The 24,005-nt window shown below is 33.0% G+C and overlaps 1 protein-coding gene across 1 annotated transcript in view; it reads left to right on the forward strand.

Moving 5' to 3' along the window:
• The window catches only part of LOC138702274 (serpin A9-like), a 238,260-nt gene extending 215,184 nt beyond the window's left edge, over window positions 1-23,076 (forward strand). The window contains exons 6-13 of the mRNA XM_069829855.1: window positions 7,367-7,473; window positions 7,644-7,820; window positions 13,381-13,594; window positions 15,747-15,952; window positions 18,848-18,901; window positions 19,574-19,765; window positions 20,569-20,704; window positions 22,828-23,076. Coding sequence (XP_069685956.1) covers window positions 7,367-7,473; window positions 7,644-7,820; window positions 13,381-13,594; window positions 15,747-15,952; window positions 18,848-18,901; window positions 19,574-19,765; window positions 20,569-20,704; window positions 22,828-22,988 — 1,247 coding nt within the window. The 3' untranslated portion in view covers window positions 22,989-23,076. The remainder of the gene's footprint in view (window positions 1-7,366; window positions 7,474-7,643; window positions 7,821-13,380; window positions 13,595-15,746; window positions 15,953-18,847; window positions 18,902-19,573; window positions 19,766-20,568; window positions 20,705-22,827) is intronic.
• Window positions 23,077-24,005: the final 929 nt, after the last annotated feature.

Below are 24,005 nucleotides of genomic sequence, written 5' to 3' on the forward strand. Positions count from 1 at the left end.
TGAATTCTATCTTTGTTTCCAGTTCTCCGTCCTTGCTTGTTGAGTGGATTGTGGATCGAAATATTTTTCTTGGAAACTTCGTTGCAAATATTTGTAACATTGTTTCGTCAATTTCTATTTATGAAGAGCAAGACTTTTCCTTTATAGAAGTCATAACAATTGAATTGGTGAGTCGTGAAAGGAACTAACTACACTTTGTGTGTTTCCTGTAAATTAAAAAAAAAGTGTCGGAAAGTTAGGTTTTTAGTATTTGCATTTATTTTATTTTTCAAAGAAGAAGAGAGTGGGTCACTGACGTTAAAAATTGAATGTAAATATTAATACTGTAGTTGGGGAAAACAAAATTCATTGCAGTTAGTTCCTTTTAATTCTACATGAATGTACCAGATAATAAATTGGCACTTCAGATTACTTTATCTTCATTTTTGCAAGCATAAAATTAAATTGTAACATGTGGAATAATAACTGGACACAATGCTGAACAGATTAGACATCATTATCATCATTACAATCATTACATAAACAAATGAATGTATTGTAGCCTCCTTAATTCCTCTCAATTCTATTTAATTAAGTATCAGACAATAAATTAGTACATCAGATTACTTCATTGTTATTTTTGCAAACACAAAATTACAGCACTTTTGTAAGGCCAAAATTCCTATCGCAATCAAAGAATGAATGTCCTCTACCAGGAAAAGAGCCTGAGACCAAAAGTGAAAACCCTTTTATCTGTGGTATGAATTGAAGGTTTATTAAAGTTTTTCTTTGCATTTTTAAGAGGTTTGAGTCTTACCTTTACCAAGAAAGTTTTAACTGGTCTTGTTCTTCTTCAGAATCCATTCCAAACTACTGTTTTCCGAAATAATTCCAAACAAATGTTGAAAAACTAACAAATTAAACTCTGAAAGGGTACAAAGGTTTACTCCATGCAAATACATATTAATTTATTTTACACGTAAATGCAGTCAGTGTCAAGTCAGGTGATGCAACTTTTGGAATTGAACGGAGTTAAGTGCAACAGTTAGTTCCTTCTTCACCAACTCTGAAGAATAGATAGTAATCTACTCCCTTACACAGTTATAAGTAGTTCATTTCAATACCAATCGATAGGACTATCTTTAAAATATCAGAAACAATGTATAATTCACTTACCTTCGTATGTTGGTATTTCAGGGAATGAGATTGCGGACTTCCTAGCAAAAAAGGTGACTGAAATATTTTTTACGGACGACCTCCCAACTTTCGTATCACAGCTTGAAACGATTAGTTAACCGCTCGTTTAAGAATGAGTTTCTCTCAGATCTTCAAATAAAGAGTGATGGCAAGAAATGGATTGGTCTTGTTGACAAGTCAGAGATACTCCCTGATCATCCCCGTAAAAAGACTGTAGCCGCCATAAGGATTGTCACAGGACACGACTGCCTGGCTGAATATTTATATAAACTGGGTATTTTACCATCACCTCAGTGTGTCGTTTGTAATGAGGAAAATTCTATTATGGATTGGGAACATTTAAATGTTTGTAAGAAAACTTGTAAATTTTAAATTTTCTATGAGGACTTTGTACTGGTCTGCCAGAAACCAAATGATGTTGAATCAATCTGGTTGAGCATTAAATACATACATTCATGTACAGTGAAACCTGTTCAAATCGGAACCTGAATAATCCGGAATCCTGTCTATTTCGGAACAATTGATTGGTCCCGGCGAAATTTGTATGTATTACGTGTAATTTTTCCTGAATAAAACGGAAACTGTCCAACGCGGAAACAGAAACTGTCTGCTACTGTTCAAAACGGAAACAATATTTGGACACACTATATTTTGTAACTATATTTTGAAACAGCGTGTAATTTCAAGGAATATACGAAATACATAGGTCACTAAGATAAAAACAAGTTTTCTTTGCAAAATTTTAGAGGGTAGGAGGGTGTGTTGGCCTGTCGGTAATAAATTTTATTACCCTGTTGACTAGGCAGACGAGTCCCTTCAAAGATTTTCAATGCTTCACACCCGTAAACTGTCGTAGCTAAATAGAGCGCAAGTGTAGTGATTTCCAGGTAAAAAAAAAAAAAAGTTGCATAAAATGTGGCATTAACATTAAGTGATGAAGTAAAAGTTATCGAGATAAAGGAAAATTAGAAACAAAATCTATGTGAATTAATGTTGAAGTTCAGTTGTGGAAAACTCAGGTGTGACACTTTAAAAATTAAAGATCGTAATGAGTGAGTGGCTTGCGGCCGATATTGGTGACAAAAAAGGAACCAGAAAGCAACTGTTTATGTGGAAATAAATGAACTGTTGTGAGAGTGAGTTCTTCATGACCTTTCAAAGAGCATGCCAATTTCTGGACCTATCCTGCAAAGCAAGCTATTGAACTGGGAAAGAAATTAAATAAACCAGTATTCAAGGCTTCTAATAGATGGCTCTTAGTCCAATTAATTGATAATGTGCAGTGATATGCAGTACAGTATTAGAGTATAGTGTTAGGTATTAAATAGAATGAGATTAGTAAACTTTAGTAATGTTTAATGACTAATGAGTGAGTTACGATAATATTTATACAGAAAATGAGATTTTAATCAAGATGATTCGCCAACGTAATAAGCGACAGAAAGCTGATTTAATGTGATTAGTGTTAAATGGAATATTTTGTACTTGTTGCAATTTGCGGCATGCCATTTTGTTTTTCATGTATACGAATGACACAATATTCCATTTTAATGTCACACCTGAATAATATGGAAACCTGTCCACAACGGAAAAAAAATTAGGACCATGTCACTTCCGTCTTGAACAGGTTTCACTGTATAATTCACTTTACCAAAAAGTTTCACTTAGTGCTTTTTAATTCTCACCGATTCAATTATATGTTCCATATCAAGAAATATTTATATTTTATACATTGTATAATTAATTACAGAATGTGTGTCCCTTTCAGCTAATGTTCAAAATTATCATTTCTTTGAATCACCATTGTACTGCATGAGATACGAATGTGAAATATTTGTACTGGTTTCATGTTAGAAAACCTTCTTGGAAATGAAAACGAATACAGAAATTAAGTCTTAATTAACTTATCGTACTTTCCACGAAATAGTAAGTGCGCACAGTCGTGTCCTAAATACTGGGCTATATATCGCGAAGGAAATGTCACAGATATGCAATCGGAAGGAGTGGCGTTGTAGAGCTGGACAGTTGCACTTGCATCTTAGCTTTGCACTGAAGTGACAGTTGAATCGCGGCAGCAGATATGAAGCTTGGTGAGTACAAGAATTCAGCTCTTGCTGAGATTACGTTAGCTATTTCCATACCTCTATTCATGCAATTCCTACCACCTCACAAAATTAAAATTTTTCCTGGGAATAAACTATTCCCATGAGCGTATGTGTATGTGGTATTTTTAGATTCACTGGACCAAGATCACGAGTATTTCAAGTTGTGTTTTGATAATTGTGGCGTTTGTTGTCTAGCATCAGATTCACTGTGCGCCTTTGTGAATAATAGGGTATAAGAAATAGTGGATTGATGATAGAGAAAACTGAAATGAGCCAAGAAAATATACTACAACACTATATATTTTGATTTCCACAAATGTCACTTAGATTAATAACACTAAAACAGAAACTGGTCTTTAAAAGTGAATATTATACAAGTTCGTAAAGATTTTTTTTATTTGGCACGAGTGTGAAGTTTGTGAAACAAGGGTACGTCGGATTATAAAGTTTATATTGCTTTCACGTGTTAAATATTAGGTTATAGTACCTTGTTGACTAGTTTCAGGCTGTGGACTATCCTCAGAACTGGGTGGTCTTCGCGCCTTCTCATTGCGTTTCCTGTGAGGGTGGGTTTGTGTAGTGTAATGTGGAGTCAAAAAAGGGGAATGTGTTCTGAAATTGAGTTGTGTGTTGAGAATTTGGTGGGGGTGTGCTTTTATGGGTCTGTATATTTCGTATTGTTCTAGTGTGTTACGTTTCTGGCTTTTTGGTTGGAGATGAAAAATTTCCATGTCTGTGTTTATGTTGCTATAAGTGTGGTTGGCATTTGTGATGTGTTCTGCGTATGTTCAAGTGTTTTGTGATTTGGTTATGGCTGTGACCAACAGGGTACTCTATCCTAGCAATATAAACTTTGTATTCCCAAGTGATATAGTGTTAAATGTTGTGTAATCAAGATGTATAAAAATGTCTAGTTGGAGAGGTTGCAAGATCACGACGTCATGGTCTTCTAAATTCAGAACCAATTAAGAAATAAGTTTCCATGGAATAACAGCCTGTTTTATTAATGATCACGATTTCATGGCCGTTTAAACTGGTCATAATCAACAAAACAGTTAGGAGAAGTTGAATGCTACATCTTGCTGCAATGAGCACTACATATGTAATTTAACTTCAGAATAACTTCACTTAGTGTTCCGCTCAAGGGCAGGTCTTTCATTGCAAACCCAGCTTTCTCCAGTCTTTCCTATTTTCTGCCTTCCTCTTTGTTTCCTCATATGTTCTATATATCTTAATATCGTCTATCATCTGATATCTTCTTATACCCCGAACTCTTCTCCCGTTCACCATTATTTTCTGTGCATCAGTCAGTAGGCAGTTTCTTCTCAGCCAGTAACCCAACCATTTCATTTTTCTCTTCCTGATCAGTTTCATCATCATTCCTTCTTCACCCACTCTTTCCAACACAGCTTCTTTTTTATTCTGTCTGTCCACTTCACACGTTCCATTCTTCTGCATATCCACATTTCAAATGCTTCTAGTCGCTTCTCTTCACTTCGTCGTAATGTCCATGTTTCTGCCCCATACAATGCTACACTCCATACAAAGCACTTTACTACTGGATGTAATATTTTATATTTCAGTGTTTTTTTTTTTTCGTTCCTTTCGTCATTAGACGAAATATACAAGTTTCATCCGTCACTACACATTACCTTTAACAAAACATAGGTAAAGCATTTCTTAAATTCTCGTAAGACGTTTTATAATGTGCAAAAAAGATATTACGTATCTGGAATCTGTCTCTGTGTAAGTCTCTGAATATAAAGCAACTCTGCTTTAATCAGTATATTCCTATAAGACCTCTATTTTGTCATTTTCAAAAAAATTGTATAGGAGACATATAAATGTAGGTTAAAATCTTAAATTCTTTTACTAAAAATGTTAATGCACGTACAGTATATGTACCGTACATAAATTCCTCCAGTAAAATGAACAAATAATGTAACATTGTCGCAGCTGTAGTGCTATGAATCTTCTTTTTAGAATCGTTTATCAGTTTTAAAATGACGAACTTCTGAATTTCTCAGGAAAATGTTAAAGAGAGTGAATGAATACGGGGTATAAAACTTCAAAGAATTTCAAAACAGTCCAATTAATGGACTACATTCGTTGAGTCCACAGCTGTGGAGTAACGGTTAGCATACCTGACCGTAAACAAGTGACCCCAGGTTCGAATCCCGGTTGAAACTTTATACAAAGCTTTCCCCTCAACCCTGTAAGAGAAAATGCTGAGTAGGTTTCGGTGCTGTATCCTGTACTCATCTTCACCTCATTCAGTCGATAGCCATAGTAGTTGGTGTAGCGTCGTAAAATAATCCAAATAAAATAAATGAAAGAAGAAACATTCGTTGATTTGTTTCGGTTACAAGTAATTTTATTGCCTGGGGAAAAAATGCAATTTTAAATGTATTAGTTAAAATTATCAGAAAGTATAAACAATAGCCTACAATTAAAATTCGATATCTATATTTTATGAAATTATACAATAAGTTACATTCTTCCCTTAAACTTTTGTCTAAAATTCTTTGTAAGTCACTGGTTTGTAATTATGTAGCACTTTATGGAATCCAGTGATCAGAGAATCACATACCTACACTATTTTATGACAAATGCAATACTTCTGTCTGCGGTGTTTTATTTCTGTGTCTATTTTATTTATTGGTAATTTAATTCTAATTTCTATTACTTCGAACGGTTTTGTTTTTTCTCTTCATATCCAGCAAAATACAGCGTTCAGAGGAATGCAGTAAAATTCGAATTGTAACTAATTTATAAATTTATTTGTTATTGACCGAATTAAGTTCGTTTTGTTTAGCTATCAACATTCAGGTATACGAAGATTGTTTTGATTACCTGACTTTTAATTTATACGAAAAAAAGTTTTTACTTCAATATTGTAACATTAATATGATTGTTTTACAAAAGTATTACAATTTAATTATCGTTTAATAAAAATTATTTAATTGTCAATCAGAATTACGTTAAGAGAGCTATCCCCTAGAAATCAATGCCTACTATATAATATAGATAGACAGATACATAGATAGATAGACAGACAGACAGACAGACAGACAGACAGACAGACAGACAGACAGATAGATAGATAGATAGATAGACAGACAGATAGGGAGACAGACAGACAGATAGACAGGGAGACAGACAGACAGATAGACAGGGAGACAGATAGACAGATAGATAGATAGATAGATAGGTAAGTGCATTTATTGATGCATAATAAATTATACAAACTCATGTACACAAGATCCTTCGCACGAGCTCATACGGCCATTCGTGCTGTAACTATGCACAGTTTGAATCTTCAAAACGAAAATAATGCCTACTAATAATAAAATAGTGAAACAACAGTTATTATTATTACTACCGTTATCATTGATTACCACTATTATAAATAATCTAACTTTATTTATACCAAATTTCACAAAAATAATACAAATAAAATAAAAGGGAGATATGAAAAACAGACACGCACAGTGTCTCACACACACACACATATATATATATATATATATATATATATATATATATATATACATATATACAGTATAAACAATTCAATTTCTTGTTGAAGCTGCACCAAATAATCCAAATAATAGATATAAAGGCAATAAAGTATATAAATAAAAACATACACACGCAATAAAATACAAAAGACACAGTAAAAAACAAAAACATTATCCCCTAATTCTATCATTCGCTCAATGTTAATATTACTCATTGCAACACTAATAAATCTTTCCCTTATCCATCGGCTCCCTCCCCCTCGACCAATTCCACCCTCAACTGTCGAACTTTTGCCAAAAATTTTCCCACACTGTCATAGGATTTAACGTTATTTAATACAGCGTATGTCGCCAAGTGCCCCCTGCTAGATGTAATGAAGGACTCTGGCAGGAATATAGTAGACCAATAAAAAAGACCAAACTTTTTTTTTAAACATGTATATTTACTATTTCATGCTTGACATTAGGTAAATATATCCCCGTAAGTCAAGAATCTTAACATCAGCATCAATTTTTTCCTTTTTTATTCAAATAATTGAGTTCATTATTTTTGCCTTGTTTCAGGTTTTTGTTTCCTTATGTTGGCACTCTACCCGTGTCTTTTCTCAACAATTACAGACAGCAAAGAGATTTACGATGCCACAAATAAATTCTCCCTGCAGTTGCTTCAGGTAATATACTCGCAATACATCTGCTTATTAAATTGCAACAAATCATAATAGTTATCGCATCATTGTCGTCATGTCTAATTTTCGTGTATTTCAACCCCTTGATATGTTGGAAAAATACGTATATTTACAAAAAAAAAAATTGTTATACATAGTTTAACATTTTCTTGCAGACACTAACAAAAAGCAACCCGGGGAACGTCATGGTCTCTCCTGTGAACGTATACACTTCCCTGGCTTTACTCCAGCAAGCTGCGCGTGGAGTATCACGACAGCAAGTTACAAGCGTGCTGCAAGCCTCTCCAAGTGACACCATAGTGGGGTACCACAACTTTACACAAAAGTCATTGGTCAGTTTCCCATCTAATCACACTTAAATTAAATATTAAATTTCAAACAATTTGATATAGATAATAGCTTCATATTTCAAGAGATGGAATACTCATGTTATCAAGAACCAAAAAAGAAAGAGAAATTTGGAAAACGTTTGAAGAATTTTCATAAGAAAGTTCCTTAAGCAAATTTCGACTGTGTTATAGCAACAGTCGAAATAAAGCATTACTTGTGGAATCGAAATATTACTCCTAAAACAAAAATAAATATTTAACATGCAATAGTCTAAAGTGCTATAGTGAATGGAATAGAACTGAATATCCGGCCCCGGAACAATTTTCCCCTTGAAATTATTCAAAACAGCTTCACCTGAAAACCAGATTTGCATAACACACGTCACTGTTCGTTAACAGAAAACCACAATTGAAGTCGCACAGAGTTTGTGTGTACTCAGTGTTGGGTTTTGGCGCCTTGTCAGATCACTTGAGGTATGTGGATATAAAGGGAAAAATTCAAGCGTGTAGGTTACAGTTCCTGAGTAGCTCAGTCGTTAGAGCATTGACTTTCGATACCCGGCCCCGAAACAATTTTTCCCTTGAAATTATTCAAATCAGCTTCACAGGAAGCTGTACCTGAAAACCAGATTTGCGTGGAATAGAACTATTATTTTTATTGGTAAAGATAAAGTAGATACTTTGTTCTAAAGAAACAAATTTTAAGCGACATTTGATAAATTTAATATCTCTAGGAGAAACAAAATCAGGAACAATAATAATCAGTACGGGGAAAATAATTGTTTAAAAATTTTCTTCCAGCTTTTATAATAGCAACATTAAGTGATTATTTTAATATAAAAGGGATGACAAAGTCATGAGGAAGAAAGAGAAAGAAAGACTCAAAATCATTTGGACGCAAGAAATTGAAGACATAATTTCGCAGACGGGACTGTAAAGAAGGCATAATTGTGAAGATGGAAAAAAGTGAAAGAAACAATAAAATATGTTTTGGATCGGGAAGTTTTTCAGGATATTGTTAACCATCTACAGTCAAATCCCTCGTATCCGGCACCCAAATAATCGGCAATACCAAAACAACGGCACTCTTGGCTGGGCCAAAAAAAAAAACAGTTTAAATTTGTCATAATGCCACAGTCTGGGCCATCAGTTTTGTCACATTAGGAAGTTCGCACGAACCTAAAATTAGTGTATTATTTGTGTTGTGAGACGTGTTTTAAAAATGAAAATCCACTCAGTTTTTATGTTTATTTAATTATGTTCGGGCCGTCATTAGGAAGTTCGCACGAACTTTCGTTTTCAGTGAATATTCGAACCTAACATTAATGTATTATTTGTGTTGTTTGATGTGTTTTAAAAATGAAAATCCACACAGTTTGTATGTTTACTCAGTTATGAGCACTGATAGAGAAATAAGCTTCACATAGCTGAAGTTTCAACATTTGGCACCATGGAATACTAACTTTTTTATAGGCCTATACCGGTATTTATTCAATTATCCGGCAAAATCTCGTATCCGAAAGTAGCCTGGTCCCTTTGGTGCCGGTTAAGAGGGTTTCTACTGTATTATTGTTATTATTATTATTATTATTATTATTATTATTATTACTATTATTATTATTATTATTATTATTATTATTATTATTACCGTTATCACTGACAAAATGAACATTATCATTATAGTTATCGCTTGTATTTTACAGCTTTTGTAATGCATCATTTGTATGATTTACGCACATAAAGGGAATTTTCACCTAATGAACAGGGTGCAAACAATATAAACTGCCAATATTATATAGGCGGTACAGTACGATTATTTAGTCCTGGCAGTCGCCGACAATATGCGCCTGGGTCAGGTGAGTCCAATAATTTACGCCAAGGGTTGTTCGGGTTAGTCAGTTGCTTGCATTCAGAGCGGTCGGATGTCACGCGTCCGGTAGAGCGATGTCTTTTCAATACAGTTAAGCTGTACTGCATTTCTTTACTGACCGCTCGCTCTTATCTCTACTCCGTAGCTCTCCCCACTACTCCTATTACTTTCCCTCTTTCGCGTCGCTGAACTGTCAGTACTAAATAATCGGTCTGTACATATCGGTTTACTGAACAAAATATGCAGTGAAATTTAATTATATATAATTTCATTTTTAATTTGTAAAGTATAACGTTTTAAGATCGAAAGTAATTTCATTATTTGTGTGCATTGCGACTAAACATGAATGTTGTATGTATGTATTTATTAACACTACAATTGGGTATACACCCGGTGGCAGTGATATATAATATACAATAATATCATTACAATTATACAATAATTACAGCAATAAAAGAAAAGAAATAAAATAAAATAAAATCACCCTAAATTTATTTATAACTATAGATAACTAGATGCAATAAACCTAGGACTAGCCTATAAATAAAAACTTCTATAATAACGGCTAACAATAAGCAAAAGTAAACCTAACTTATAAGTACTTCTATATCATCCAACTATTACCAATTTAAGTAATTACATATCACCTTAATTAATTAGAAATCAACGTAATTACATATCATCTTAATTAATTACATGATACAACTTAGATAATTATACTGCACCTACAACTACATTTTCAGTCTAATCTTCTCAACCTTTCCTTAAATGTACACTGGTGGCCATAATTCTGGAAACTTTTTGTTTTTGTACTGAATTATTGTAACATCTGTATTGATTCACAGATTTATACAATTGAAAATGTTACCCGTGACTGATTCGTTAATTATGGGATGATAATAAAAGTATTATATTAAATCCTGAATAATTTAACAATAAATAATCATTGACATGTGGGAAATTATGTTCTTGTCGTTTAAGATCTAAATATTAATTTCAGATTTCATTATAATTTCCCATTATTTACTATAATAAAATCTAGTCCATTGTTGATTTTAAGATTATTGTTGATCAGATGAAGCATTGTTGAGCACTGTTAGCATAAAATATGGAGATTACTATTGTGTTTCTATCATTAGTCTGACTTAAGATTTCGTTCGGTTAACACCTCATTGCTTTACAACAAACTTTATTGATCATTTTTTCACAATGGCTCCACGAAAGGACTGAACACCTTCTAAACGTAGTAGGGCAGTCACACTTCGAGAAGAAGGTTACACATTCCACTTGGTAATGGTGCTACAGTGTCTGGCGTCCAGAAGCTATAGCAGAGGTACAAATCCACAAAATCTTATAAAACAACTCCTAGGACTGGTAGTAAGTCCAAGAGTTGTGAGGCAGATTTGTCGATTAGCATTGAAAGATCGAAGGAAATCTTCTAAAGAGATACAGGAAGTTCTACACAGGTTAGGCACTCAGGATTCAAAGCTTCTCCATTTCGGCGACAAACGTATTTAACTCCGTCACTTTCAAATATAGAAATCCTTGTTTCATCGCTCCATAACACTTTCGTCCAGTCATCATTGGTCCATGATTGATGATTTTTGCACCAATCTACACGATTTTCTCGTCGCCTTTTGTTTATAAATGGATTTTTTCTGGGTGCTCTTGCTTTCAGTCCATTGTCAAATAACTTCCTTCGAACTCTTCTCGCAGAAATGCTAAGTCCACTGCTGTGTAATTATAGAAAAACACTAAAAAAATGTCCACATTGTATGCTAAAAGTGCTCAACAATGCTTCAACTGATCAACAATAATCTTAAAATCAACAATGGACTAGCTTTTATTATAGTAAATAATGGGAAATTATAATGAAATCTGAAATTAATATTTAGATTTTAAACGACAAGAACATAATTTCCCACATATCAATGATTATTTATTGTTAAATTAATCAGGATTTTATATAATACCTTTATTATCACCCATAATTAACGAATCAGTCACGAGTAACATTTTAATTTGTATAAATGTGTGAATCAATACAGATGTTATAATAATTCAGTACAAAAACAAAAAGTTTCCAGAATTATGGCCACCAGTGTATTTATTTTGAGAGGACCACCCTGACATATTGCCAATGACCTTACACCCAACACATGGCAGTACACAAGAGATTAACAAACGACTGCTTCAGCTTACATGCAAAGTATCCTAAATAACGACTGTCTATTCTCTTTTCCAAAGAAGTTAGATTTATAAAATGCATTTTTTCTGGGAAAACCATGACAGTTACAGAAAAACAACATTTGACTTTTTGTCTTCAGTTGTGTATGCTCTAGTCCAGGGCCGCCGAGAAGGGGGGGGGGCAAAGGGGGCGAGTGCATATGGGCCCGTGAACAATAAGGGCCCGTCAGATTAAGTGAGTCCGATTACTTTTTATTACCATGAATAACTATTTGTAGAACATACGAATACTATAAAATTTTGTAAAAACATTTGTTACATGAATTTGACATATTAACTCAACAATAGTAGAATTAATACAAATTACCACTTCATATGTAAATATTTGACTAGAATATCGGTTTCTCGCATTAACATTCACCGACACGACAATTGAGGGCCCTGGCATTTGCCTGAAATATGTTCCTGTCGCTTGTACTGAACACGTTCAATTATTTATTGGCTTGTCCTTTTTAACCACCACAATATGCTAGTGGACTCTTCCAAACCGAAGTCGCAGGATACGTTTCTTTTTCAGTACATTGTATGTTTCGTGTCGAAACTTTCGTCTAGTAAATTCTGTTCATTACTGTTACCGGTTATAGTTTAACTGCACAATGGACAAGTACAGGCATAAGTCGGGAGCTGAGAAGCACAAGGAGAGACAGAAAAAATTGGAAGATATTAATATGGGTGCTAGACTGCGTGAAAAATATTATGGAGACATTAACAAAGAGATCAGTGATGAGCCGAAAAATTTAAAATTAATTCATGCCTCTAATTTAGGGCCAACCCCACTGAAACGTATGAATCTCCTAAATAGTCTGAGGAAATTAAAACTGAACACTTATTTCCAAATATTTGTATAGCCATTAGAATATTCTCTACAATTCCTGTAACAGTTGCTGATGCTGAAAGATCCTTCATCAAAATGAAGGAAATAAAAAACGTATTCAGATAAACAATGTGTAAGAACGACTGAGTAACCTTGGCCTCCTTAGTGTGGAGAGCGATCTTGCTAGGTCTTTAAATTTTGATGATATAATTGATGATTTTGCATCAATGAAGTCGAGGAGAGTTGTTTGTTGATGTTGGACTGCAAATTAGAAATTAGAAGTTAGAAATTACAAGTGTTTAAGAATGTTTTATGAATATAATATATTGTACTAATCTGAAGTTTTGCTAAAAGTTTTTAACGTAATAAAAGTGTATATTTTTAAGTTCGTATCTGTAGATAGGGTTATCTTTATTTAGTCTATTTTGCAAATAATTATTAATGTTAGAATAACTGGTAACTTGTAATTGTTACTTTTTCAATGGGGGTCCGAATACAGTATTGCATTGGGGCCCATAAATTCTGTCGGCAGCCCTGTGCTCTACCACCAGTATTTTTGTTTGGCAGTTTGTATCGATTACAGCATGTATAGGCCTACTCTATGAATTTACCTGTACAGATCTGTATTCCAGATTTCAGACACATTCCCCATACTGCGGCCCAGCGGACGGATATCGCGCGGACAGGTGCTTGATACGCTGCCTGCATTTTACAACAGGACTGTCGAGAACTTCCTAATTACGTTTTCCAATCTCTTTTATTTCTCTTCTGTAAATCCGGAGGAGTACGAAGATTGGATTTCTTCTGGTCTACAAACTTCAGCTCTGACTGAACTAGTAACTGTTGGTATGTTTAAAAATAAAAACGTCAAATTATTTATCATCTGAAACTGCTCTAGTTGTATTTCTCTGAAAAATATTAAAAATCACAGAGAGCATTTACTGTACGGGCTATTCATTATGAAATCGATCTGTAAAAAACCTCGCATTTTTTTATACTCTAATTTTTTCCCTATTTATAGAAGGTGCTGAGGAGAGTGCATTTGCAAAAATATACTATCGAAAGTCAAACGGTTTTCGTATTGTTGAGCGACAAATTTAGCGTATTTTATAAAAACAAGCCTCTTTCAGCGCTCAGAACTCTGGAACCATTTACTGCAGAACATTGAACGAGAGCTTATTTTGAAGCTGACATTTGGTAGGTTATGATAAGAAGTAATCCTTATTTTTATTGTATACAGAGAGACAGATAATCTGATTTTACTTACTTTTAGGCTTTTTGCTCATTTGTAAAAATGTAAAAAAAAGTATTGAGAAAACACCTTGCATTATTAAGAGGAATTCGGCATTGTTTGCTTAGTGATACGGCAATAAGTTTCGAGGGTATTAAATAAATTATTTTTAAACGCCTGGACTTGAACAGCGCAGTACCGCACGCACTGGCCGAGAGATGATGATAAGCTGGCTTTGGGCGTCATTTTACTCCTGTGTTTATGAAAACTTGTGACAAGGCTAGCCCAGCTATGCGCTACTAGACGAAACATCACGTGTTTGTCTCCTGGCCTTGCTTGTCTCGGCTAGGTCCCGTCTCACAGTCAGCTGGTTAGTTCACGCGCGTACTATCTACTTTCTTTATTTGATATTTCTCATCAACATACCATCAGTAAAAATGTGTTTATTTGTACTTTCAATGCGGAATCTAACTATATATTTTTTAAATATTTTTTCCTAAGCAAAGGCGTCTTAATGAGGAAAAATCTAAATTTCTCCATTTCCATAAAAAGTAAGAAAAACTGTTTATATGTCAATATAAACTTTAATTTCTCAGCATCAAAATAAACCATGCTTTTGATCATTGGGTGAAAGGGTTTCGGAGCTACAACAGTTTAAACTTGCTAATTTTATGAAAATACGATAAATTTAAATATTTTAAATTTAAACACTATTAAGTTCTGATGCCTCAAACTTTGCACAAAACATTGTATCACAGTTTTCTACTTACAAAAAAGTTTCATTGTATTTAGAAATTGTAAGGTCAATTTTCTCTATATTTCGATCGATTTGAGATGGAATAGCTCGTACGTTAGAATGCATACAGGGTGGATGGTAACGCCTGCACCAAAATGAAACTGGTAATAGATCATGAGGAGAGATTTGAAAAATGTAAATTAGTTTTTTCTCTAACATTTATTGTTTTAGAGGAAATCGTTATGCTTCTATGAAGCATTTGGCAACATCACGGCTACTGAAATAACTCTACTAAGCGCGGCCTGCACTCCTTACCTTCCCCTCCCCCTGCTATACTCAGTCGGTGACGTGCGATAGTGCACTGCGTTGCAAGATTTATTTTAACGATTTTCGCAATTATTCAATTTAAATTTGTTGCTAAACAGTTTAATATGCAAAAAAATATTCAAGACATTAACTGTTGAAATTATTTTTACCTATCTGTTTGTATAGCAATCAGCCATTTCTCTCGGGCCATTACCTCAATAGAGCGCTACAAACATTGGCCAAAGACTAATTTTTTCCTGCTTAAAGCCTTGGTTTTTCTGAACCGACGCATGCGACGTGCGAGGCCGGCCTCGCACAAATCCGGACTACACGAGAGATGGGTGGCTTCTATAACTGCGAGATGTGAGACCTGCGCACCTCGCAGCCATAGAAACCACTCACTATCTCTCGTGTACTCCGGATTTGTGCGAGGCTGGCCTCGCACCTCGCACGTCGCATGCGTCGGTTCAGAAAAACCAAAGCTTTACGGTGCTTCATCGAAGGAAGAGTTCAATAAAAGTTTTGGTTCATTTAACATGTATAATCACCTCTTAAATTTTGGTGCATTAGTCCCCTTCCATCCTGTATATCAATATTTCATTCTCATATACATCATCATTCATCAGCGTTATTTGGCCCATTTTGTCTTTATTTGGTAAGGATCGGTATACTGAAACTCTTTTCTCGGTTGGTTTATTCACATGTTCTCACAACTTGCATTTCAGATCAGGACTACACTCCATTTCTCTCCTTTTGCAACCAGATGTCCTTCAATAGTTGCTGGAGCCAACCATTTGAAGAGAGGAGCAACATGACTTTCAGTCCAAGTCCTGACAAGGAGGTGCAGGTGAGGGGCCTCTACCACGAAGTCAGCTGCGATGGGGGAATTTCAAAAAAACTTGGCGCAAAATGGATTCGACTCAGCCTGATGGTAAGGCTCTTCTTAGAGTTTGGTGAAGAAATGTTGATAAATTATTCTTGATTATTTTCCTTACGAGCTATTCCATCTCAAATCGACCGAAATATAGAGAAAATTGACCTTACAATTTCTAAATGCAATGAACCTTTTTTGTACGTAGAGAATTGTGATACAATGCTTTGTGCAAAGTTTGAGGCATCAGAACTTCATAGTGTTTAAATTAAAAATATTTAAATTTATCGTATTTTCATAATATTAGCAAATTTAAACTGCTGTAGCTCCAAAATCCTTTCAGCCAATGATCAAAATCATGGTTTATTTTGATGCTGAGAAATTAAAGTTTATATTGACATATAAACAGATTTTCTTACTTTTTATGGAAATAGAGAAATTTAGATTTTTCCTCATTAAGACGCCTTTGCTTAGGAAAAAATATTTTAAAAATATATAGTTAGATACCGCATTTAAAGCACAAATAAACATATATTTTTTAGTGATGGTATGTTGATAAGAAATATCAAATAATGAAAATAGATAGTACGCGCGTGAACTAACCAGCTGACTGTGAGACGGGACCTAGCCGAGACAAGCAAGGCCAGGAGACAAACACGTGATGTTTCGTCTAGTAGCGCATAGCTGGGCTAGCTTTATCACAAGTTTTCATAAATACAGGAGTAAAATGACACCCAACGCTCGTTTATCATCTCTCGGCCAGTGCGTGCGGTACTGCGCTGTTCAAGTCTAGGCGTGTGAAAATAATCTATTTAATACCCTCGAAACTTATTGCTGTACCACTAAGCAAACAATACCGAATTCCTCTTAATAATGCAAGGTTTTTTCTCAATATTTTTTTACATTTTTAAAAATGAGCAAAAAGCCTAAAAGTAAGTAAAATCAGATTATCTGTCTCTCTGTACACAATAAAAATAAGGATTACTTCTTATCATAACCTACCAAATGTCAGCTTCAAAATAAGCTCTCGTTCAATGTCCTACAGTAAATGGTTCCAGAGTTCTGAGCGCTGAAAGAGGCTTGTTTTTATAAAATACGCTAAATTTGTCGCTCAACAATACGAAAACCGTTTGACTTTCGATAGTATATTTTTGCAAATGCACTCTCCTCAGCACCTTCTGTAAACAGGGAAAAAATTAGAGTATAAAAAAATTGCGAGGTTTTTTACTGATCGATTTCATATGGAATAGCCCTTACGTACGAAGCCAACAATGAAGGGCAAGAAACCGTTGACTTTTAAACAATCAAAATCATGTATCACTATAATAATGTCCATTTAATATTGCCATTTTTGCCTTGGCGCTGAAGCTTTGCAATTGTTTCAACAAATCAATAAGAAAACACCATAAGTCAAATATCAATATACTCAGAAATAATCAACAAGTACGTTCAATAAATTAACTTCTATGTTATGTCACTTCCATACATGCCAGCTACATTTAAATTAATTTATTTTTTAAAATATAATTGTATTTAAATACAATAAAATATTAACAATAAGTATCATGTTGAGTCTGTCGTGTATAGTTAGAATAGTTGACACCGATGGATTTAGTTATAATTGTAAATAGATATTTTAATTTTGTCTTTGCGAATGGAATGAAATATGATACGATGTTTATTATATTATAGTAATTATTATTATTCTCCATTTTGAATCTTGCGTACACTACTTTTAACACTTGAATATAAGTAACTGATTAACTAGCGGACTTACTCGTGTTAATTATGTAAGTCTGTGCGGCTTACAGCTGTTTCGGTGCTTCATCACACCATCCTCAGAGCCTACTAGATCTCGGCGTTATCTCGAACTTCTCTGCCTGTTGTGTGGGTGCGTTTGATTGTTGAAAAGTGTTGAAAAGTGGAGTCAAATAGTGTGTGTGTACTGAAATTGATCTGTGTGTTGAGATCATTCCAAACACGCTACAAAGAACACATTAAAGCAATAACCAGAAGACACAATATATCTACATACGCCGATCACATAACCAATGCTAACCATACATACAATAACATAAATGCGGACATGGAAATACTACACATACAACCCAAGAACCAAAAACTCAACACACTAGAACAATACTAAATATACAAAGACACTAAAACACACCCTCATCAAATTCTCAACACACAGATCAGTTTCAGTACACACACACTATTTGACTCAACTTTTCAACAATCAAACGCACCCACACAACAGGCAGAGAAGTTCGAGATGACGCCGAGATCTAGTAGGCTCTGAGGATGGTGTGATGAAGCACCGAAACAGCTGTAATCCGGACAGACTTACATAATTAACACGAGTAAGTCCGCTAGTTAATCAATTACTTATTACTATTCTATTCGTATTAAAAATAATATCAGCGAGATTTGTATCTCCTTTGGTCAAATTCAAGTGTGTTCGTGGATGTACCCACAAAATAGTCCGCGATATTATTTATCAAAATAACCGTCTGAATTAGGGGACACGAGCCAGAATGTGCTTACTTTCAACAGCTACATCAAAACTACAAAAATGATTTTCTCTTTACTTGAAAAATGAAAAGAAAAGTTAATTAATGAATAGCGGACTTAAAAAAATTGCATTTCTATAGGGTTGACGACTGTAGCAGCTGGATACCTGGTTATAATGAGTAGACTGATTCTAAATTAACGTGGAGGCATGAGCTAATACTGTATCTCTCAATTAAACTCATTTTGGCTCCACCCCCAATCGATTAGTTTCCTAAGCATTTATTCTCGCTCTCGGTTTAAATTAATATTCTCATTCCTAAACCGCACATGTATGTGAGTCTGAATAGAAAGCAGGCAAAGAAATGAAGATTATAAACATAATATTAATGTTTTAAGTGTTACTGATGTGCTGTAATGGAATCAAGAATAACTTCTTTTCAGATGCAGATTCCTCGGACATCAGATGAGTTCTTCTTCAGTCCAAAACAAATGTGGGTGAGTTGAATTTAGTAAAACAGAGATGAAAATTTGTAAACACGAAGGTATAATACTATACTTAAAACTTTCAGTTACAGTTCATACTGAATAAATATTATTATAAGCCATTAATTTTATAGTTAAAATTAATGAATTTTCGCCAGAATGCTTGCATGCCAATTAGGAATGCATGAATTTAAGGGAGAGAATAATTCAAGTACTCTAAATACTTGGATTTTAGGAAAAAAAACTACCGTAGTTTTCAGTTACGTTGTGATTGTAAAATTATTTAAACGTCTCTAGCTAATTTAATTTATTAAAATTATTTATCAGTTAAAAATGCATGAAGTCTAAAACAGGCTAGCCCACGAATCTGCTAAATATGCCTAAACATAAAAATTACACTCAACTATAATCAACATTATTTGAGGAATTCGGGAGTAAAACATGATAAATGACGTTTTAGTTTGAAGTTATTAGGTAGTTAAAATTAATACAGTCTGTATAGTTATCAGGAAAGTAAATCTGTATACTTCTGCCATCTATTGAGATGTTAGAAAACTAACTACTGCATCAGACGCAGAATGTAAGATACCATATTATAAGCTACATATCTCATTTTTCATCAAAATGTCAGTTATCATGTTTTATGCCTAAGTCACTCATTTGTTTTCATTTACTGTTCATCAGACTGATAAGGATGCATCCCTGCTTCTCATCGTTCCCACGAAGAAACATGGCTTAGACGATGTAGTAAAACAACTGAAATCTAGACAACTCGCTGCATTTTTCTCTGCCAAGAAGAACAACAAACGAGCACGAATCTTGATGCCCCAGTTTTCGTTCGACTTGAGTACCAACCTGATTCCTGTCTTGAAAGAGGTACTGTGACAGTTTCAGTGTTATAAGTCTTGCTCAGAAATTAAATGAATTACTTGATTATCTATAGGCCTACGGTTCGTCGTAATTAATTAATTCCTTGAAGATCATTCATAATTTTCTGCCCAAGGATAGATCTTTCACTGCAAACCTATCATTCTTCAATCTTCCCGATTTTACGCTTTCCTCTTAATTTCCTCATTCGATCCCTATAAATATCTTAATGTTTTTCATCATGTCATAAGAACGGTAAGACTCGATTTTTCTCAGAGTTAAAATCCCAGCAATTTAAAATTAAATTAAAAAAACTGTGGTAAAATCGCAGCCGAAATTCCATCAAATGTACTAATAATGTATTAATTATCGTAATATTGATGCGACGAAGGTCTGCTTTCTCTGGAGCTCCAAAAACAACGGAGAGTGTAAAAGTTGAGTACGTTACTACTAGGAGAGGGACGCTTTCGTCAATTACAGAGTTAAATAGGCCTATGCTCGTCATAAAAAAAACTTGACTTCTCATAAACCTGCAATTCTTGGGAAAAGTGACATAAGTCAGTTTCCACAAACCTTTTTTGATAATTTATTGACATCTTACACTGGTTTATGTCGATTTGATTTTTTTCTGTATGAATTATTGTAATGGGAGGAATACCTTTGTATTTTTTTTACAAGCGAACAGATGTTCCGTAAGCTGTCAATAAATTATCAAAAAAGGTTTGTGGAAACTGACTTGTGTCACTTTTCCCGAGCACTACAGAAATATACTTGGATTTGTATTGACCTAGTTTCTGGGTTTTGTTTGGCAGATGGGAATGCATGAACTGTTCAAGAAATCAGCTGACCTCGGAGGCATAGCGAAGTACCAGACGAAGATATCTCGTTTCTACGATAAGATAAATCTTAATGTCGACAGGTTTGGTGTCGGGACACAGAACAGCACAGGTATTTGCAATAATAGACTTTTACAGAATATTATTTTGTCCTTCCTTTGCCTTACGTTCTCTTTCTGATAGTGATTAGTCATCTGGTCTCCACATCCACCATTTTCGTAAGCAATACAGACATACTAATACTCACACTTTACATCATAATCTAATGAAAATATTTGAACGGTTAATTAGTGTGTACTAAACGTGTAATTTCGTTCACTGCACGATTATTAGAATATATATATATATATATATATATATATATATATATATATATACTTATTCAGTTATTTATTTTTTTATTTACTTATTTATTTAATTTTTATTTATTTAGTTGTTTATGTAGTTATTTAGTTATATATGTAGTTATTTATTTACTTCTTTATTTCGCTCTTTATTTATTTACTTATTTATTTGTTTATTTTGTTGTTTGCGCAGTTGTTTATTTATAAATGTAGTTATTTATTTATTTACTTATTTATTTGTTTATTTTGTTGTTTGCGCAGTTGTTTATTTATAAATGTAGTTATTTATTTATTTACTTATTTATTTGTTTATTTTGTTGTTTGTGGAGTTGTTTATTTATAAATGTAGTTATTTATTTATTTACTTATTTATTTGTTTATTTTGTTGTTTGTGGAGTTGTTTATTTATAAATGTAGTTATTTATTTATTTACTTATTTATTTGTTTATTTTGTTGTTTGTGGAGTTGTTTATTTATAAATGTAGTTATTTATTTATTTACTTATTTATTTGTTTATTTTGTTGTTTGTGCAGTTGTTTATTTATAAATGTAGTTATTTATTTATTTACTTATTTATTTGTTTATTTTGTTGTTTGCGCAGTTGTTTATTTATAAATGTAGTTATTTATTTATTTACTTATTTATTTGTTTATTTTGTTGTTTGCGCAGTTGTTTATTTATAAATGTAGTTATTTATTTATTTACTTATTTATTTGTTTATTTTGTTGTTTGCGCAGTTGTTTATTTATAAATGTAGTTATTTATTTATTTACTTATTTATTTGTTTATTTTGTTGTTTGTGGAGTTGTTTATTTATAAATGTAGTTATTTATTTATTTACTTATTTATTTGTTTATTTTGTTGTTTGCGCAGTTGTTTATTTATAAATGTAGTTATTTATTTATTTACTTATTTATTTGTTTATTTTGTTGTTTGCGCAGTTGTTTATTTATAAATGTAGTTATTTATTTATTTACTTATTTATTTGTTTATTTTGTTGTTTGCGCAGTTGTTTATTTATAAATGTAGTTATTTATTTATTTACTTATTTATTTGTTTATTTTGTTGTTTGTGCAGTTGTTTATTTATAAATGTAGTTATTTATTTATTTACTTATTTATTTGTTTATTTTGTTGTTTGTGCAGTTGTTTATTTATAAATGTAGTTATTTATTTATTTACTTATTTATTTGTTTATTTTGTTGTTTGTGCAGTTGTTTATTTATAAATGTAGTTATTTATTTATTTACTTATTTATTCGGATCTTTATTTATATTTATTTATTTACTTGTTTATGTAGTTGTTTAGTTATATGTAGTTATTTATTTTTTATTTACTTATTTATTTAGTTCTTTTTTGTTTAATTATATTTATTCATTTAGTTATCAACTCTTTATTTATCTATTTTATTTGTTGTTTTTGTAGTTGTTTATTTATATATGTATTTATTTATGTAGTTATTTATAAATGTTATTTATTTATTTAATTATTTAATCATTTCTTTATTTATTTAATTCTTTATTTATCTATTTATTTATTTTGTTGTTTATGTAGTTGTTTAGTGTTATATGTAGTTATATATTTATTTACTTATTTATTTGGTTCTTTATTTATATTTATTTATTTGTTTATATTTATTTATTTATTTATTTATTACTGTTACTGTTTATTTATCTATTTTGTTAGTTATGTATTTATTTATTTACTTATGTAGTTAATTGGTTAGTTAAGTAATTAATTAATTATTATTTCATGTGATAGAATATCGAGACCTTCAGTTTCCTTGATCTGGTTGCTGTGATAGCCTTTGAATCTGAGGTTTATGGGTATAATAGACTGTTCTCTGTATGTGTTATTGTTAATTAAGACTTCAGTTATCAATTTAATTACAGGAACAAGTCCATTTCACTTTGGAAAATCAAGAATTTCTAAGGGAGAAATATTGGAGATCGCAGTGGACCAGCCGTTCCTGTTCTTCATTGTAGATGATATCAATTTAGTGCCCATCATCGCAGGAAGAGTGACGGATCCATCGCCCCAAAATCTGCAATAGATGAGGAAGAAGAAGAGGAATGTACTCATTTATATGAATGTGATATACTTGTTAATAAATGTTTGCTATTTTCTCGGAATAAAATGCAAACCTTTTCAGATAAGTTTAATATTTGTTATAACATATACTGTATATTTTTATTTTTACATGGCATACTTAATAGGCTGCATCAGCTAGGCGGTTATCTAGCGTTGGTTAGAGTTTGTCATAGCGAAGTCTGTTCTGACGAGGTGAGTCCGAAGATTCGCGATGGGATTATATGGTATCAGTCTTACAGTTAAGGGAAATCTTCAATCGTCCCTAGAGGAATTCGAACCCACGGTTGTGTGCAGCTTAGAATTACGAGTGCCTCTCGTATCCCCGACTACGCCGATTGTCCGCATATTTTGACGTTCTGGACAAATATTACCTCTAATTCACTGGGGAGAGCAAAACTATTATATGGTCAAGTCGAGTAACAAATTTAATTCCTTGAATGCGCACTTCAAAACGTACGTGTTAAATATCTTTAAACCCAAACTATAAATCCAATACAAATCTTTTTATATTTTACTAGCTGAAAGTACCCGGCGTTGCCCGGATTTTCCTTTCTGCTTCTGTTTTCAAATGAATTGTTTGTTAAATTTTCGAAAATTTCGGAAACCCAACTATAGACAACCAAAACGAATTGTTTTACTAAGCTTTCCTCGCACATAAAGATGAATCTTTACTTAACTTCACTTACATGAATTAATACTCCTTAGCCAAATGCCTGCCAGGTTTAACTAAATTTAAAACAATTGTAGATCAGGCACCGAAAAGAAAATATTTCATCATGTGTCTGACGTTCAACTTTGTTTTAAATTTATATATTTATTTGTTTTGTTTATTTATCTCTGCCGGTCAGTTACCGCTAAATTTCAAGTGATTTATCTTAGTCGTGGCTGTCAGCGTATTAAACACCATTAATTTTTCTGCCGTCTCCTTTCCTCCCGCCAAAAATGTGACGTTGTACAGAGGCAGAGAAAAAATAATTAT

The sequence above is a fragment of the Periplaneta americana genome, chromosome 6 (assembly GCF_040183065.1).
Source record: "Periplaneta americana isolate PAMFEO1 chromosome 6, P.americana_PAMFEO1_priV1, whole genome shotgun sequence".
Lineage (NCBI taxonomy): Eukaryota > Metazoa > Arthropoda > Insecta > Blattodea > Blattidae > Periplaneta > Periplaneta americana.